The 19,881-nt window shown below is 37.5% G+C and overlaps 1 protein-coding gene across 3 annotated transcripts in view; it reads right to left on the bottom strand.

The window, feature by feature from the left end:
* Nucleotides 1-19,881, bottom strand: part of Fndc3b (fibronectin type III domain containing 3B) — a 334,288-nt gene that overhangs the window by 134,787 nt on the left and 179,620 nt on the right. For all 3 annotated transcript variants that reach the window (XM_046422919.2, XM_046422923.2, XM_046422920.2), the window contains exons 5-6: nt 8,135-8,378; nt 4,225-4,515 (exon numbers count right to left, since the gene is read on the bottom strand). In XM_046422919.2, coding sequence (XP_046278875.1) covers nt 4,225-4,515; nt 8,135-8,378 — 535 coding nt within the window. The remainder of the gene's footprint in view (nt 1-4,224; nt 4,516-8,134; nt 8,379-19,881) is intronic.

Raw genomic sequence — 19,881 nt, 5'->3', positions numbered from 1 at the left:
TCAAATTTCATAAGCTCTCTGGATAACTTATACATTCTTTTCTACTTTTCTTTAGGCAAAAATTTCTCCTTAGGACAACACATTCTGAATTGTTTTGTGTGGATTCTCTTCTATGCCATGATTAAGCTGGGACATTGCTAATAAACTATTCATTATATACTAGAATCAAGATATCACTTTAGCTGGGTGCGGTGGCACCCACGCATGTAATCACAGCAGCTTGGGAGGCTGAGGCAAGAGGATGGTGAATTCAAAGCCAGCCTCAACAAAAATGAGATGCTAAGCAACTTAGTGAGACCCTGTCTCTAAACAAAATACAAAAAAGGACTGGAGATATGGCTCGGTGGTCAAGAGCCCCTGAGTTCAATCTCTAGTACCCCTCTCAAAAAAAGGATCACTTTACACCTCATAAAAGTGTACAAATATAATATTCTTCATAGAACTAGGAAAAAATAATCCTAAAATTCATTTGGAAGAATCAGTATCCAGAATAGCCAAAGCAATCGGGAGCAAGAAGAGCAATCAATGTAGGAGGCATCACAATACCTAATCTCAAATTATACTACAGAACTATGGGAATAAAACCAGCATGGTATTGGCATCAAAATAGACATGAAGACCAGTGCAACAGAATAGAAGACAAAGAACAAAATTCACATACTTAGTCATGTGATACTGACAAAGGTACCAAAACTATGTTGGAGAAAAGACAGTCTTTTTAAGAAATGTGCTGGAAAAGGAGATATTCATATGTAGAAGGATAAAACCAAATCCCGATCTCTCACAATGCAAAAAAGTCCAATCAAAATGGATCAGACTGAGGAATTAGACCAGAAACTCTGCAAGTGCCTGAAGAAATATAGGGTGAACACTCATATTGGAACAGACACCAACTTCCCTAAACAAGACCCCCAAAGCTCAAGAAATAAAACCAAGAATCGATAAGTGGGATGCCATCAAATTAAAAAGCTTCTGTGCAGCAAAGGACATAATTCAGACTAGGAAGAGAAAGCCTACAGAATTAGAGAAAAGCTTTTCCAGCTTCTCTCCTGACAGGGATTAATATCCAGAATATATAAAGAACTCAAAAAGCTCTAAACAAACAAAACAAAACAAAAACCGGAAAAATAAATAAATAATAAAATAACCCCATCACTAAATGGTCAAAAGACATAAACTGATATTTCTCAAAAGAAGAAACCCAAATAGCCAACAAATATATATAAAAAAAATATTCACCATCTCTAGCAATCAGGGACTTGAAAATCAAAACCATACTAAGATTTCATCTCACTCCAATCAGATGGCAATTATCAAGAATACAAATAATTATAAATCCTTGCAAGGATGTGGAGAATAGGACCACTCATTCATTGTTGGTGGGATTGAAAATTAGTATAACCATTCTGGAAAACAGTATGGAGACTCTTCAAAAAACTAGGACTGGAACCACCATATGACCCAGCTATCCTACTTCTTTTTTTTTTTTTTTTTAAAGAAAGAGTGAGAGAGAGAGAATTTTTTAATATTTTATTTTTTAGTTTTTGGCGGACACAACATCTTTGTTTGTATGTGGTGCTGAGGATCGAACCCGGGCTGCACGCATGCCAGGCAAGCGCGCTACTGCTTGAGCCACATCCCCAGCCCTCTGTCCTACTTCTTGTTATTTATCCAAAAGAACTAAAATCAGCATAATGTAGTGATACAGTTTAATTCAAAGTTTATAACACCACAGTTCATAATAGCCAAGTTATGGAACCAGTCCAGATGTCCATCAAAAGATAAATGGATTAAAAGAATAAAATTATGGCATCTGTCATTAAATGGATGGAACTAGAGAACATCATGCTATGTGAAATAAGTCGGACTCAAAATCAAGAGTGCAATAATGTTTTCTCTCATATGTGGGAACTAGACTAAAGTCAAGGGGAAAAAGAGTGAGGTGGTCACTCAAAAACCATAATAGGGCAGACCAGTGGAGTAGAGGAGACTAAGAAGAAAGGAGGAGGAAAGGGAATAGAGAGGAAAGGCAGAAAGAATCTGACAAAGTTATACTATGCAAATGTGTGTGTGTATGGATATGTGTGCACACCAAGGTGAATTCTACCTCAGGGGTAGAGTGCTTGCCTAGCATGTGTGATGCCCTGGTTCGATCTTCAGCATCACATAAAAATAAATAAATGAAATAAAGGTATTGTGTCCACTAAAACAAAAAAAAAAAAATTAAAATAAATAAGTAAGTGAAGGGAAGACCAATAGAGGAAGGGGAATAAAAGAAAGGAGGAGGAGAGTGGGAAAGGTGGAGACTGGGGATTGAAATGAAGTAAAATTAAATTCCACGCATGGACAATTTTTGTCAAAAACGAACCCAACTATTTGTATAACTCTAAAGCACTAATAAATTACAAGTATTGATATTAATCAAAATGTAAAGTACTTCTAAAAATAAACTAATTCCAACTCAGAAACTGTAGTATCATTTCACTAAAATTATTTTAATGCCAAGCACAATGGTACATGCCTATAATCCCAGCTATTTGGGAGGCTGAGGTAGGAAGATCACTTCAGCCCAGAAGTTCAAGTCTAGTGTGGGCAAAATAGTGACACCCCTGCCTTGCCCCCCCCCCGCCCCAAAAAAACCCATATTTTAGGGGCTGGGGATGTGGCTCAAGAGGTAGCGCGCTCGCCTGCCATGCTTGCAGGCCTGGGTTCGATCCTCAGCACCACATACAAATAAAGATGTTGTGTCTGCCGAAAATTAAAAAAATAAAATAAAATAAAATATTTTAAAAAAAAAACATATTTTATATGTCAGACACAGCACTTTCCTTAAGATATATTTAAAATACTCTTGCAACTTTGCAACTTAAGTATCTTTCATAGGATACTTGTTTATGTTTTGTTTCATAGTAATACATAACTGCATAAAATACGGAAGATACTTAAAGCAATAGAGAACAAAAAAAAGAATCCATAATAAATTCACATTTCACTATAGTTACTATTCCTCTACCTCGTGCTACAATTCACTCATTATAAATAACCTGGGAGGAAATGTAATGGCAGTGTTTGGTTGTACAGAGTTTTCCTCTCCCAGTCAGAGTCCTGTCTTTCTTAGACATGTCAATAGACTCAACAACTTCCATCCTTTTCATTCACAACCACATTCTCAGACACATTCCCTGTTCCTAAGTTGATAAGCAATAAGGAGTCTTCAGTGACTTCAGTGAGTGCCACAATCAATCCACGTCCTGTCTGACAATTGTTCACATCTTTGTTTTCTAGTCATTTGATCTGAGGACTCACATACTTTTGAAAATGTTACCTTCTTTTGCTTTATCCAAGTTACTTCTGCTATATGCTTTTATAAGAAGTCAACTTTTTACTCCTGTGGCATCAAATATTCAAATCTTACCTGAACACTTCATTGAAAATACATATACCTTTCTCTCCCATTCTACCAATCTAGCCCATAAAATTAATCTAACCAAAACACAAGCCTTTCTAAGCTGATATCTCTCCATCTGAATGTGCTAAGCCTGATCCATCCATTTTATTCTTGTTCTATGAATACTTCACTCAGGATGCCAAAGGTGGCACTGAACAGTATCTGATGCCTACAACTGTGTGTGTATATATATATATATTCCTGTTATGTGATGACAGACTCCTCTAAAGCATGGAAATAATATCTGGTTTTACAAGACATAATTATTTTGAGATCTAAAATAGCCCCATATTTGGATTTCTTCCATATCTGTCTAGTTAGAGTGAAACAATACAAGTAGGCTAATGTGAAAATGCAGATAACTGTTACTGAGAAATAAGTAAAAAGTTACATAGCACATGTTCTGAAAAAGCAATATTAATGCCCAATGCAGTGGTACATACTTATAACCCCAGCTGCTTGGGAGGCTGAGGAAGGAGGATTGCAAATTTGAGGCTAGCCTGGGCAACTTAGTAAGATCCTATCTCAAAAGAAAAAAAAGGCTGTTTGTGTAGCTCAAAGTAGAGTACTTGCCTAGTGTGCATGAGGCCCTGGGTTTGACCCCTGGGACCACAAAAAAATAAAATAAAATAGTCTATTCTTACTAAAAAAACAGATCAGAGAGGACTACACCAAATCATCCACACCAGAAAAACCAACCACCATGAAATAATGTTCTTTAGGTCAAAGATGGCTCCTTTGGGATGATTTATTCCTCATGGCTGTGGTCATATTACCTTGCAAGTCTGAATCATTTGACTTTGGACTGCTCCTTGCTCGCCGTTCTGTTTTCTTGATTCCTGGCCCGCCACCGCTGCCGCCTCCCCCTCCTCCGCCGCCTCCACCACTGTGACCCTTCCCGTAGCCATTGTATACTGTTGTGCAGTTGCTTTTGTAGATGGATGAAGGAGGGCTATTGAGGCGGTTCTGGCGGTCAATCTGGCGGTCCTTCAGTTTTTTGTGCGGAGGCTTGCTGTACTGGTCTTCCCGGGTAATGTAGCTTGACATTCCATAGAGTGGTATAATTTCTAAAATGGATGGGTGTGACAAATGCAAGCTCAGCCCATATTTTCAATAATAAATGATTAAAAGGTCAAATGACCTGATCCCTGAAGAAGTCTAAAGTACTACTAAGTACATTATAAAAAATGTTTTAAGAAAATGCTATATATATTGTACATGTTTAAAACATTCCTGTTTGTTTCTAATGAATCAATAAATAATCAATTATTAATGACCACAAGGCATGTTTAGCTAGGCACAGTGTCTCACGCCTGAAATCCCAGCATCTTAGGAGGCTGAGACAAGAGGATTGCAAGTTTGAGGCTGGCCTCAGCAATTTAGGGAGGATCTAGGAAATTTAGTGAGACCCTGTTTCAAAATAAAAGACAAAAAGAGATGAGGGTTCTTCTCCAAGTTAAAATAAAAACAAAAAACCACACATACACATTCAAAAAGACCATATGGCATGTTTAGAAATTTTCCATAAACTATGGAGACAAACAAAAAAGAAAAAGTTGTCCTCAAAGAGTTTGTATTCTAGTTAAATTTATAATTCAGTTTTATTTGCCTGTCAAAATGGTTTTAACAGTTGCAATTCATGAAAAGGATAGACAAACTACCCTTTGAAAAACGTGTAGTCAGAATCAAGATATCTAAATGAATATTTATCCTTATAGACAGAATAGTATTACTACTGGAAGGTAGATAGCAACCAGAATATAAGGAGTTATTTGCAGCATTCAGAAAAGCCAAAATTTGAAGAAAACTGCTAAAATAATGCAATGAGAAATTGCCATTAAAAACAAAACAAAAAATGGAATCAGGACAAAGTCCAAGGACAAAGCATGAGGCAAAGATAAGCCATTTTGGCAATCTGGTGCCAGGGAGGTGTGGTCTCAAACTGCTCTTCTGCAGTAATCCAAGGCAAGGCAGAAGTGGGTTGCTCCCTGACTTCATTATGTGTATTTTTAAGTGGCTCAAAAAGATAATGGGAATCTGCAATATAATCTTAGGGTCTTAGAGAGATATTTATCTTAAACCTATATTTTTAAATCAATGTGAAATTATCTTTAGGCATCAACAGAAACAACAATGGAGCTGGGCATGGCGGCACATGCCTTTAATTCTAGTAACTGGAAGCTGAGGCAGGAGGATATCAAGTTTGAGGCCAAGCTGGGCAACTGAATGAGACCCTGTCTCAAAATAAAAAATAAAAGGGGCTGGAGATATAGTTCAGTGATAAAGTACCCTAGGGTCCAATCTTTACTTTCAAAATAAAGGACAGTGTGTAACAAAGACACTGGGTCTTACATCTTTATAAGAAAAAAGAGCCTCCCATAAAGTAACCACATAAACCACCACCCAACCCTGAACACTTCTGCAAGTAAAAAGGAAGAACTCCCGATACCCTTCAACTGGGACTTGCCCCAGGAATATATGGATACCCTGTCTAATTTAACAACTGATATTTCAATTGTTCCATGGTAAAATTCTATTTTTTCTTTTCTTTTTGTTCACACAGCTAAAGGAAAAAAATTTTATATGAATTGTCACAAGACAATCAATTTGCAGTAGAAAATGTGTAAGAACACACACAGACCTACATATATATTCAAATAAACTACACCAAAATATACCAGATGAATGATAAACATTTTTAAATGCTACAATGCAACCCACTTGAGATTTACAATATTCATCATGGACACATAATAATTTAAAACATGTTAACAACTTTCTAGACTCTTATCACTTAGTAAATTAATGTTTAATTTGCCTTTTTTAGGTATACACATCAAGAACTAAGACAAGAAAATACATAAATGACTTTTTAAAGGGACTTTTTTTCACTGCTGTCTTCAGTTCGATTAAGGAACTTTTACTTGTAAATTATTGTTGTTACTTTAATGAAATCAGAACAAAAACACCAAGAAAGGAACATACTATGCAATTTTTGGTTTAATTCTAATAGTGATTTAAGTCACAGTATTACTCTGCCTAAAAATGCAAAGATTACTCATAATAACTAATCAAATACTACATAAATAGTTGGTAAACGGTACTGTTTAGGGTATAATGAAAAGAAAATAGTTTGTATATTTTCAGTGCTAGTATAATTTAATGTTTTTGATGCCAGGTTGGTTAAATCCATGGATGTACAACTGTGTGAAAGGTTGAATATGCTTGTCAATTTTTAAAACTTAGAGGATTTTGTGTTTTCTCATTCAAAATAAATATTCCTTTTTATGTTCAAAAGAAAAAAAAAAGGCAAAGGACACCATTTACAAAATGACATTCTGATAACAAGCTAAAATAAGGCAAGTCAGAAGAGTATGATCAAGGGGTAAGTCAATAGCCAAGGTGCTTCCTAATGTTACCGCAGCTTGGATCCAGCTGGAAAACTCTAACAAACTTTCCAATATTTAATATTTACTGTGTCAAAATGGTGACTACGTTTTTTAAAAGTTAACTTAATTATTTTTCTGTGTTTCTGTTTTATATGCCCACTCCCTGATGGGTTTGTTTATGTCATTAGGCAAAAAAGATCAAATTACTGAAAAAATTATTGATGCAGCTGGCGCTACTGATTTCATGTTTTGCTATCATTTTCTCACACCTTGATTTTTCTGAATTATGCTAAATTTCTGACTACCTTAAAAAATTTCTGTCCCTAAATTACAACAGTATATTTCACCTGAATTACTCATCTCAAATTTTTCTTTCTATAATAAGGAAAAAAAAACTGCAATGTGAGATGAATATATAGGAAAAAATTGAGAAGAGAATTGGTATTGATAGGAGAAAGCAAGATAACTTGTTCAAAAATTATACAATGTAACAAGTATTTCTCATCCAATTTACCTGAACCAATATAATAGGTGTTTAAAGCCATAAAATGTTTCAGCTCACAGAAGAAAATCATTTTGCAAACTCTTAAAAGGTTAAAATCTAATTTTTACCTCACTTATCTGGGTTCCATTTTGATAGAGAAGAGCTTAGACTAAACCAACATCCAGACCAAAACTTTAAAAAGGCATCTCAGTAGCTCAGAGGCTCTTTTCATGGCAAGGTAAGCATTTGCCTAACAACCAAGGAACTGTGGCTGCGCTAATGGTTAGTCTCGAAATAAAAGCAAGCTCTGGCGGGCCACGTCAACAGCCAGGGAATTTCTGAGTTCTGCCAAGACAGATCTTTTGGGAAACCAAAAGGATATTGAGACTTCACAATCCTCTAACATTGGAAATAGGGCACAAAACACTTCAATTTCCTTTCTACTGCTAGCCCATACCAATGCCAAAGAAATACTGTGCCACAGTTCTGCCTCGGGCCATTCTTACATAAACATAGGAGAACAGGACACAGAAACATATGAGACAGATCACTGGTTCTTCTAAAGAAGTGGCTATTCCATTCCTTGGTCTTTGTGGGGTAGAAAAATTGGAAAAACTGTGGGAATGTGGGGAAACTGAGAGAAAGAAAGAGGGCTGCAGCCCACAATATAATCATTCCAAGACACAATTCAGGACAATGGAAGCTGGGAATTTCCCATGAGCTGCAGACCAGATAGATAGCTTATGGGTGCCCTTTTGTCTAAGTGTTGCACACAGTTTCAGCAGTTCCTGGAGCCAGCAATAATCTACTCACCTTGCTCGCCATATATTGTCGGGGGAAGGTGATGCTGAGGAAAAAACTGAGGCGGCATGTCTCCAGGTCCAGTAACAGGTGGGTAGTAAGCCGTGTGAGAGTTATGAATGAAATGCGGATGGTGGGTCAGGTAGGGGGGCAGGTGGTGGGTTGGAGACATGGCTGAGGGGTAGCTTGGGGGATAACACTCGGGAGACTGGGGTGTCACCACCACCCGGCGGACTCCAGTACTGTCTTCAATCACCTAAAGAAAAAGCCAAAAGAGAAAATATAGTATACATTATTTATTATGAACATATATGGAATTAATAATTTGTTCATTTTATTCTTCTTTCACCTATTCAAAAAAAAGTATGTTATATTCTGATTTTTGTAATTCATCTACTCATGATGAGATTTAAAATGAGTTCTAGCAGTGATAACATTTAACTATTAAAATGTGCAAAAACAAACTATCAACCATCTAATTCTGACTTCACCAAACTTTTCAAGGAGACCAACAGCTTGATAACAAATCTTGTTTTTTGGTTTTGGTGGTGCTGCAGATTGAACCCAGGGCCTTGTGCATGTAAGGGAGGCACTCTACCAACTGGGCTATATCCCCAGTCCCACAAACATTTTTGTCATAAACTTTTCACCAGCTTCATTCTAAGTAAACATGTGTGCTTAAATTGATTTTAGGAGTAATTCTGAATGTACCTATCAGCTCAATGGCTTCTTTCTGGGTGTTAGGAGCATGTTTCCAGGGCTATGCTTCCAGATCTATGCAACAGCATTCTACCCCATTCCTGCTTTAACATGCAACATAAGGGCTTTAGGAAACAAAAGGAACATTAGTGTCACAAGCCACACAAGTGCCCTAAAAGACCATTTAATCTGGGGATTAAGGATGTGGATGAAATGAATGGATTCTGACCAATGAAAAAGTTGGGCAATCCCAAATCAGGGTGGACACTTTTGCTCCCAAGTTGTCCAGAAGCTATAGTGAGTGCCGGGAAGGGCAGTACTGTGAAGGGCAAGTCTGATATGAGGAAAGTGAGGTGATCAACACTCTATCCACACTTCCTCTGAATGTTTTTCAACTCACTCAAGGAAGGCGACTAAGGCAGTGTGAGACCAACACTTACTGCCTCTGTGGCCAGCATCATGCTAACTGCTCAAAGTGTAAACAATTTTGGTAAAACTCAAGAAAAGAAAGAGTGACTGCAACTGACACTGTAATTAAAGGCAAAGCTGTGGGGTGTGTACATAGGAGGGCATGGGATAACAGAATCAGGAAAGGTTTCAAGGACCTCAAGGAATTGTAGGACTGAGACAGCTGAGAGAATGGCCCTCAGAATAGATCCCTGCAGAGTACACTTGGGGGGCAGAAGGTGTGGCTCAGTGGTAGAGGACTGCCTAAGATATCCAAGGGTCTGGGTTCAATGCCCAGTACTGCAAACATTAGAAACAGAATAAACTTGCAAGCCAAGAACAGGCCACTGAGGAGACACACCAATATCAATCCTTGAAGACAATCAATGCATACACTCTGACAGGAAGTTTCGTTTTTAAATTTTTTTTTGTTTTTTTTCTTTTTTTTTAATAAAAAGTCAGAAAATTGAGCCCGTATATTGAAATAAATTCCTCATTACACCTCAGGAGGTTGATTATAGGCCAAAATAAAATAACTTAATCATGTCTAACAACAAAAATAAACTATACTTAGGCTCATTTTTTAAAATATTGCTTAAGCCAAATTGGCAAGTCTATCACTGTTTAGTCTATATTTTAGTGTACAAAGTGATAAGTTTAGCTTGAATTAACAGCCATTCATTTTATCCTAAGAAAATAAAAGTTTTCATATTTTAACATAAAAGTTCTCACTATGTTAACATTTCCTCAAATAAAATAATATTAACTCCTTAAAATTTAGATTCTAAATCAAAGCTCACTCAAGACAACTTTTACTATGTTCTCTAATACATGTAACCTCTTCTGGGCCTTCACAAACTAATTATTTATAAATTAATTTATAAATGCATTTATAAATTAATTTATAAATGCACAGATGCTAATTTACCACAGCATATGAAATGTGTTTAAAGCATGACATTGGAAATTCTTATGCATGTATTGATAATTAACACAAAGTACCTTCTTTTCGTGTAAAATGCAGAGTGGAAATATACTGTTTGGTAGAACATTCTGCATGATTTTAGTATAAATATGTTTTGTATTATTCTTATCATCTGATACAAACATTCATTATTCTAGTGTCTTTTTTCCCTTCTCTACCTTCCACTAGTTATTAAGAAAAACGTAATGTATATTCCAGATATTTCTCTTTCACGAGATCTTAATCCAATCTAGAAGATCACAGAAGCAAAATATCTGTTTTCTACACACATACAACCTTTTTTATTTCAATAAATTAAATGTCCAATAGTCAACCAGGTGCATGGACTTCACTGATGTAATAAAACAGAAACAGAGCTCACATTTAATATGAAGAAGATCTTCTTGTGCTTGTAAACAAAGGTAGTTAAAATGATAAAAATAAATTATTTTCATAGTATCATATGATCTCTCCCTGCCCCTCCCCTCCTTTCCTTTCCTTTCGTAACAGGGATCAAACCCAGGAGTGCTTAATCACTGAGCCATATCCCAGCCACCCCCCTCCTTTTTTGAAAAAAATTTTATTTGGAGACAGGATCTTGCTAAGTTGCTTATGAACTCATTAAGTTGCTGAGTCTAGCCTTGAACTTGCGATCCCCCTTCCTGAGCCTCCCAAGCCTCTTGGATTACAGGCATGCACCATCATGCTCATCTTATATAATTTCTGACTTACTATAACAAAGTACTTTTTAAAAAAAGCACTAAGAAAAAATTACAATCAAGAGGAAAAAAAGAAACAAAAATGAAGATGTGAAGCCATACGATTATCTTTTACTACTGTATTTTGTAAGAATACTTGTACTTCTTAAAAAAATTAATAAATGCCAATCTGAAGGATAAATTACCCTTCATACACACACTGAAAAGTTCCCAGTTAGAAAATTTAAGTAGCTTCTGAAACCACAAATTGCCTGCACACATAAAAAGTGTTTGACAGTCCCATTTCTAATTATCTTAAATTATTCCATGGTGTTTGTGAATGTACTCACACATGTACACACACAATGGGAAACTTTCAGAAACCTGCTCTTATCAAACTCGGGCCTACACAAAAAAGCCAAAAGTATGTATTAATATTTTGCTTACTGTTCTTCTATAACATAAATTGCAACATATTTTAGTTATCAAATTCAGTTGTGAACTACGCCTAAGGAGATTTTGCTTTTGTTATGCAGGAGCAATCATAATGCACAAAAGAATAAGTGACTTAGAAAATAGTGGCAATAACATTCTTTCATAAAGATGGTTCATAAGTCAATGTATTATTGTATTTTAGAACTTAGACATCTGAAAGAGTTCAGTCCAAAAATCCTGAGGCAACAAGACTTCAATATTCTTAAATGCCTATGGAAGAGACAGATTCATTTCCTTCTTGGATGAATGAAATTGTGACAATTTCCAGAGGCAGACAAATCACCTGTACTCAATTCAACAATTATTTCCTGACACTATGTGCTAAGCACTGAATAGTCTATGATGAAAAAAGTAGGTGCTAAGCATTAAGACTCATCTACAGAGCCTGAGAAAAATAAAAAGAGAAAAATTAGACTAAGTCCTAGTAAGTCAGATGCAAGGCTCTTCATCGAGATTTTTCCCAGCTCTGTGACTCAACAGAATCGTCACTCATGTACCTTCTCTGGAGAGGCATAGAACCTTGAAAAAGATCACTAAGCTAAGTTCTAAGACTGCCACCCATTATGGGACTGAATTGTGTCCCACTTACCCAAAAATTCATGTTGAAGTCCTGATGCTCAGTGCCTTAGAAAGTGCCTTTTGAAGAGTAATTAAGGTAAAACAAGGTCACAGGAATGGGCTCTCATCCAGTGTGTGACCACCATCTTTATAAGAGGAGATTAGACATACCGAGACAGGGGAAGTCCATGTGAAGACACCAAAGAAACATAACCATCTACATGTCTGGTGACAGGCCTTAGAAGAAACCAGATCTGCCCACCACCTCAACCTCAGACTTCCAGCCTCCAGAACTAAGAAAATTTATGTTGTGTAAGCCAGACTGAGCCTGTTGGGATTCTGTTCTGGCAGCCCAGGCAAACTAATATCAGAGCCTCAGAGGATGAAGGCTGAATCCAAGGTTCTCCTAACTTAAGTTCTACAAGCCTTGCCTGCTTTTAAAAACAAAACACAACAACAAAAAAACCACCTCTCTTTAAAAAAATTGATGCACTTATCCTCCCTAATTCTCAAGCTAACGAAGAAAGTCAGCCTGATGGCAAGTAGCAGTGGTTTGATTCTTTATCATGTCTTGTTCATTTCTGTAAGCATTTACTGAAAATCTTCTATAGTGTTCTTGCTATCCTTGGCCTAGATACTAAGATAAAACAGCTAGAGAAGAAAGCATAAAGGATAGACAAGGATAATCTTTGTCTTAACTCATACAAGTATGATCAAGAGAACCAACAGAACAGCCTGGAAACAAGAGCAAGAGGGGACAGAAGAGGAGCCCTGTGGGATGGTGGCTGAGGGAGGAACTCATCTAACTTCCCTACCTACCTGAGAATGAGGCATTAGCATCCCGTTTTACATGAAGCAGAACCGAAGCAGAACTAAAGCAGAACAGCAGGATTAAAACGTCTGTCTACCTAAGTTATAGGGCCAGGTTTTCACTCTGGTCTGTATACTCTTGTTTTCATTCTGTGTAGAATTATACAGAAGGTAGGGATGATGAGCAGTAAATATTAACAATCAACTGTTGAGAAGTGGGGTATGTGAGTTATTAAGAGATGTGAAAGGATTCAAGAAACAGCCAATATTTATTGACTGCCTACTACTGTGCTTTAATACCCTCTACCTGAAAGGAGTCAGAACACGTTCAGTTCCTGGAACAGTGCCTGACACAAAATAATGGCAAAATCTTACCACCAATTTTTAGTATCAATGTTATCATCTCATTACATCCTTCCGTTTGGAAGTGAGGCAAATACGGTTATATTTATCCCCATTTTAGAAATAAAAAGAATGAAGCTCAGGGAAGTCAAGCTAACTTGCCTAAAAACAGAACTTTCTGGAGGAAAAATAAATTTTGAGCCCAAGAATTAAAATCAATCTTGTAAAAAAGCATTTGTTCCAAGTGTCTTTTCTTAGCTAACAGAGAAGGTAGTTCCCCTTTCTGAACTGGAATGTTCCACAGGAATTTTAATAAACTCCTTAGCTTCTGAAACTCTTTCCTTCAACTCTGATTGGGCTGCAAAACCCACAAGAATCAAAACAGAAGCTTAAAGGGCAGGAGGCAAAGACAAATTTTAAAAACCTGCCCTGGATTGGTCAGAGATGATCCAGGATACAGGCACTGCGGCCTCTGCAGGTAGACACACATGAACCCACAAACATGGACACAGCATGCTGTGCAGCGCAGCCAGTCTGTGGGAGTAGCAAGGCACACAGCGTGAGCTTCCTGAACACAGAAAACTGGGACCATGTGAGTTTATGAAAATCAGCTAAGCTGCATTCCTAACTGCTGCCAATCTGTCTGAAGGGGGCTCCAGGCCCTTCCAGGAAGTGAAGGTATCTTAGAAAACAGCCAGCATGCAAGTAGCAAAGAGAAGAAAAAGGTCAGTCAACTTAATACAGTTCCAAGGCTGTCAGACGGGTAGGCAGCAGGTCCAGGGTTCACCCAATTGGATGGGTGCTTCTTTCCCACCCAGCACCTGGATCTGCTCCCCAATTCAAAGGCAAGTCCCTCAAAAGCAACTGGGACCATAAAAGGTATTCAATAAATTCTGGTCAAATAAATACATGAAAAAAAAAAAACTCCTCCCCCTAAAATTTTTTTTTAAAAATAATGTTTATCTACTGTAGATTTGACATGTGCCAATAATATTAACACATTCATTATCAAGTTTTGCCCTGTAACTCTGGTAAATAACTGGCATTCTACTCTAAAATTTCAGATAATCTTGGAGCTGGGATGTAGTTTAATGGTAGAACACCTTCCTGGCATGTTTGCGGTCCTTGGTGTGATCCCCAGCACCATAAAAAAAATAAAATTTTGATAATCTGAGCCCAGCAAATTATATATTTGTCATTTGTGAACCTTTTGTCACAAATATTTATATAGAAAGATTGCATATGTCTAGCATAAGATCTACTTTATTCCCATATAAGACTAAGCAGTTTATCCATCACCAACCAGGAGTAAAAAAGCCACAGCTCTCACTTTCCCTATCTTCACCAACCGCCCCCACCGCTGCATTTCCTAGTATGTTTAACAGTATACAAGAGGCAAAGCAAGGGTATTCTTCATGTCGGATAGAGATTGGAAACATGAGGACTACAGCTTCCCTAGCCAATTGATTCCTTTCTACTACTATGGATCAAACTTCCACCACCATCACCTCAGACCTATAAGAGGGGAAAATTAGAATAAAAGCATGTTCACAAAGCAGCAAAACAGTTATAGGAGCAAACAGTCAAGCATTTTATTTTACAGATGAAGTTCAAGTTATTTGGATTAAAATGGTCTTACCCTCATCTCCTGACAAGACTTTGTCTTTGTTTTTTATTTGTTCTGTATAGTTATACATGACAGTAGAATATATTTTGACATATACATACATGGAGTATAACTTGCCATTCTTGTAGCGGTACATGATGTGGAGTTTCACTGGTTGTGTATTCATATATGAACAGAGGAAAGTTATGTCTGATTCATTCTATTCCCTGCCCCCTATTCCTTCCCTTCATTCCCCTTTGTCTAATCCCAATAAACTTCTATTCTTTACCCCCTACCCCCCCACACACATTTTTCTGTCTTTTAAAATTTAATGGTTAAGGGATGGGATTGTGGCTAAGTGGTAGAGCACTTGACTAGCATGTGAAGCACTGGGTTCGATTCTGAGTACCACATTAAAATATATATATTGTGTCCAAGTACAGGTAAAAATACTTTTAAAAGAGTTCAATGTTGTTAAAACCGTGAAATGGTTAACACTAATGAGATAATATTTTGTCTTTCAAATGTCTCATTATCATTCACTCATCGAGAGGATAAACCCTCTAAGTTTAGGACCACTTTCTTTTGCCACAGGACATGCTTATATTTGTACCCAAATGGCAAGACAAATGATTGGTGATGTTTGTAGGTTTGTAAAAGCCCTTTCATAATAACAAAGGATTATCTAGTTGAGCAGCTACAGGTTGATAATACATACTCTCTCCTGAATCAAGAAGAGAAAGTTTCTTCAAAGCTTCTATTACTTTTCTCAAACAGTTCTTGCTAATGGTTAAGTCAAAACATCCAATCTTCATAGGTAATTGAAACTAAAGTTTTAGGCAATGAGTTAATTTATGAATGACAAAAGGTCCCAAAACTTTTAAAGTACACACTCATACAATATCCACAAAGCTTTAAACTTCTCATTGGTGCCTAATTTTCAACCCACTCACCTCCAGGAAATGGCTAAGATATGTACTGAGGGTGGAATGATGACACAATGGAGTTTGATCCACAGTAGCAGAAAGCTCTGTGATGCTGAAGAGGGGGAAGCACAAGCATGTATCTTCAATCCTTCTGGACATGAATCTCATACACAGGCTTATTTCAGAGATGATCAGGACACCCCCATAAATGGTGATCCCTCCTCTTTTGGCTTTACACATGCAAACACACTTACCCACTTAGAAAAAGGCTGAGCTTCTAATCACACTCATATCAAGTTTTTAATTTGGAAAAGGACAACGAGGGCACATAAGTGAAATCACCTCCAAGCACTCTACTAGACACATCTGACTCTTTCCAGGTGCTATTATCCATGGATTATTCCAGGATTCCTAATTGAAATCACCAAGGGCCATCTCTTTGGCCTACTACTTCAGGGAATTATATAATAGAATAGTTGAGGGGTTAATGTAGTCAGTTACTAAGACATTCCCAATAAAGAAGGAAGCCCAGCAAAGACACATCTTATGACTGTGCAGACCCCCAGCTGGCTAGCACAAGCTCCTCTTTTACCAGCTGTCCAAACTACAGGATCCCATGGGGAGAGACACACAGACATAGACACACCAGTTGAGGGTCAAGCCTTCTCAAGATACTGCAGAGAACCAAGAGACCTCTTCTCAAAGTAGGAACTTAAGAAAAATGTAGCACTAAAAACAAAATAGCAAATCAATCAATTTGGTATGAGAATCAAAGGTGGCAGACAATAACAACTCCTACAATTTGTACATAACTTTAATAGTTTATATAGTGTTTGACATAGAACCTAATTAATATTAATAACTCAGATGACTTCTAACATGGTAACATCGTAGTCCTAAAGTCTAGATGAAGACTCTTCAGGAGTGATTAACCTAAGGTCAGTTAAGTGGGTGAAAACTTTCACAGTGAGTGAAAATACCACACTATTTCTATCATACTTTACTGCATAACGTGCACCTGAATATGAAAAACAACAAAAAGGCAAATTAAAAGATCAAAAATCAAACCCAATCTTTCAAACACGTGGCATATTAGAACACTGGACAAGTACACTTGAAATGGAGATCCTAATGATCAGGACACACACTGGACAAGTAGAGAAAACTACAATCACAATTTCAATCAACAATAAAACAGGCAAAATAATAACAACAATAATTTTAAAACAGGGCAATTATTTCTGACTAACTGGAAATGCTGTTTTAAAGGAACAGAATACCTGTCAGGTGACAAAGAGCAAGCAGAGATATAATGGTTTAATTTGTGCCCAACTGAGTTGTCTTTGAGATATGAACAGTGGGAACCTGCAGTACCTCTCCATTAATCAGCACACAAGGGTTGGCCAATCACATCTTTTCAGTCCACCTTCTCAGGCACACTCATATCCTTGGTAACTAGGCTGATTACTCAAGGGATACCAATACAAGGCACAGAGCCTTCCATAGTTGACCCACCAGGCAACCAACATAGTCCTCAGTACATTACCTACACATCTTCAGGGAATATGTTATCTTTCAAGATTTTCACAGCTATCAGGCAGTTTTGATAATCTCCCCCAGAGAAGGACAAAGCTGTGCCATTCAAGAAACTGAGGAAAAGACAAGGCATTGAGATTTGATCAAGATTACCTAATAAGCACATAGTAAAACCTAAGTCTAGAACACTTTGAAACTCATGCGTTTTCTATTCCTACACTATCCCACTCTGATGAAGAGACTAGGTACAAGGCATCAGGAAATCAACAAATAGGGCCGTGCCTTTCCCAGGGACAGGCAGCACCACGGTTCTCTGTTTCAAGTGTACCACTATTTCACCAACTGGGGCCTTTACTAGATTAGATAGTCTTAAATGGGTCCATGGAATCCTAGCTCTCAAGGGTAAGAAGGACAGAATGGGCAGAACAGCATGAATAGAGCAGAATCACCTAATTTTAGATTAGAAAATAACCTCAGATATCCCCAAATACTTTCCTTTTCTCTCCTCTCTCCATATGATAAAAACGACTCCAGCTAGCCAGCTAAAATTTGATAAATGCCAATGGTGAGCTGGGTACCCTTCAAGGAACTGGAGATCCTAATGATCAGGACACACAAATTCCCTGCTCTTGCATAAGACAGATAATGACTGAGTAAATCAACAAGTGATACACACAAATAACTTAATATTCCCCATAGAGCCCCACTGGGGCCCATGTTTCCTCCTGCTAATCCTGGGTTCTAACATGTCACGATGCCAGGATCTTAAAAACAAAGGAGAGAAATACAAGAGAAGATGTTGAGCAGGGAGACAGGAGAAGGCTCAGAAAGGAGAAACTTGCACAATACTTGGAATGGAGGGGACATTCTTAGGACATTTCTTTAATTTAGCATTGCCAACCCTGTCTGTAATCACTTCTCAGACAAAATAAATGGAAAATAAAATTGCTGCAAATCCACTGATAATGCTCTTTTCTACAGACCCCTCCCTTGTCCCCACCAACATCACACACTCACACTGTACACTGTGGAACATTTTCCTAACTTCCTATAGAAAAAAACAATTCCTTCAAAGGACTGAAAGTTTTGAAAGAGAATCTAATTTTCTTAGTGCTGGCAGTCAAGTGGATTTGATTCTCAGTTTGTCAGGGCACAGGGCAAGGACCACCCCCCCTTTCTGCTCCTGACACAATGTTGAAGCTGGAACAAGGTGGTGCTCTTGTCACAGCCTGCAATCGCAAAGGGGAGCAGCTGAGTTTGATGCTTTAGCTTAGCTGACATGGCTGAGCAAACTGGGGACAGCACTGCATGACTTTCATCTAGCAGGCCCCGTTATTTCTCCATAGGAGCTTCTGCTTTCCAGGCAACTCTTCAAACTGTCTCTACTGCAGAATAACCAATCAAATCACATTTGAAATGCACTTTTTTATATACATATCTTGTCTCTCCATGGCCAAGAGAAACAGAATTTCAACAGGTACTGACCTCCCAAATAATGGATTGAGGTAAAAAGTGTACCTCTCTTGGAGCAAGAAAAATACTGTTCTCCAAAGTTTGGGGGTTACATCAGTTAATCTGAAAAAAGAAGAATGACTTCCCAAATGGCAGATCATTAACTTGGATATTTTACCTTTTCTTTTTAGATGCTTTTTTAATCTTTGAAACTTTTCCTATAGAATTGGAAAAATGTACCATAAATTACTATGAAATCATGGAAAATAAAATTCAGTGCATCTGCTTAAGAAATTTTTACATATAAATTATTCAGAGAGTTAATGATGGAGGTGGGGAGAACCACAATAACCATGGCCAATGTACAATGAAAAGGAAAAATTTGCTCATGCCATGTGATATATTTTTAGGAAGGCAAGCCCCTGCCAAACTTACACTGGATTTGTTGTAACGTAGTCTTTTTTATTATAATACCTCTTACTGAACCCATACCACACTTCTCTTAATTTTTACTTCTTCCACATCAAGAAGATATTCACATATATAGAAAAAGAACTGTAAAAGTCCCACAGGAGGGGCGAAGGTGGAACCTGAAGCAAGTCCTTTCCAAGTACAGCCATGTTCTTCCCAGCTGGCCTACTACTCCTGTTCACTTGCAGCTTCCACCCCAATCACACTCCAAATGCATTTACATGGCGGAGATGATGACTGTGACATAGTCAACTACATCCAGGCTTACCTAAATCTACTCCCTCATAGACGAAAAAAATCACCCTCTATTTTTCTCTCAAGCTTAAAAGGTCAAGTTAGTTTTCCCTTGAACCTTCCCCAACCTCCCAATCCAACAAAAATAGAGCATGAAACACATTCACACTCAACACAGAAAGACCACTGAGTCCAAAGAGAAAGATTCCTCTTCTCCTGCCCCAAGTTGGGGGTACCTTTAAGAACTATGGTTCAGTTCTTTTGTCATAAGAAACAAAGACTGCAGTTACCTTGCAACTCTATTAAACTCTAGGAGATTGTCTTAAAGTAGGTTTGTCTGCTCTTAATTGACATTAAGGTTTTGTCAAATTTATTTGACAAAAGGGCTTTAGTTACTTAAATTTGCTATTATCAAGAATTTTTCCATTGGCTTAGTTACCAACATCTTTAATTGTTCATTTGCCTCCCTCTTAATTTTCTTCAATGACAGACCATCCCATTCATAATAGTTGCTGTCTGAG

Source organism: Marmota monax, unplaced genomic scaffold (assembly GCF_021218885.2).
Source record: "Marmota monax isolate L192 unplaced genomic scaffold, Marmota_monax_Labrador192_F-V1.1 WCK01_AAM20220418_F8-fsc00110, whole genome shotgun sequence".
Classification (NCBI taxonomy): Eukaryota; Metazoa; Chordata; class Mammalia; order Rodentia; family Sciuridae; genus Marmota; species Marmota monax.
This window is presented reverse-complemented; position numbering and strand designations above follow the sequence as displayed.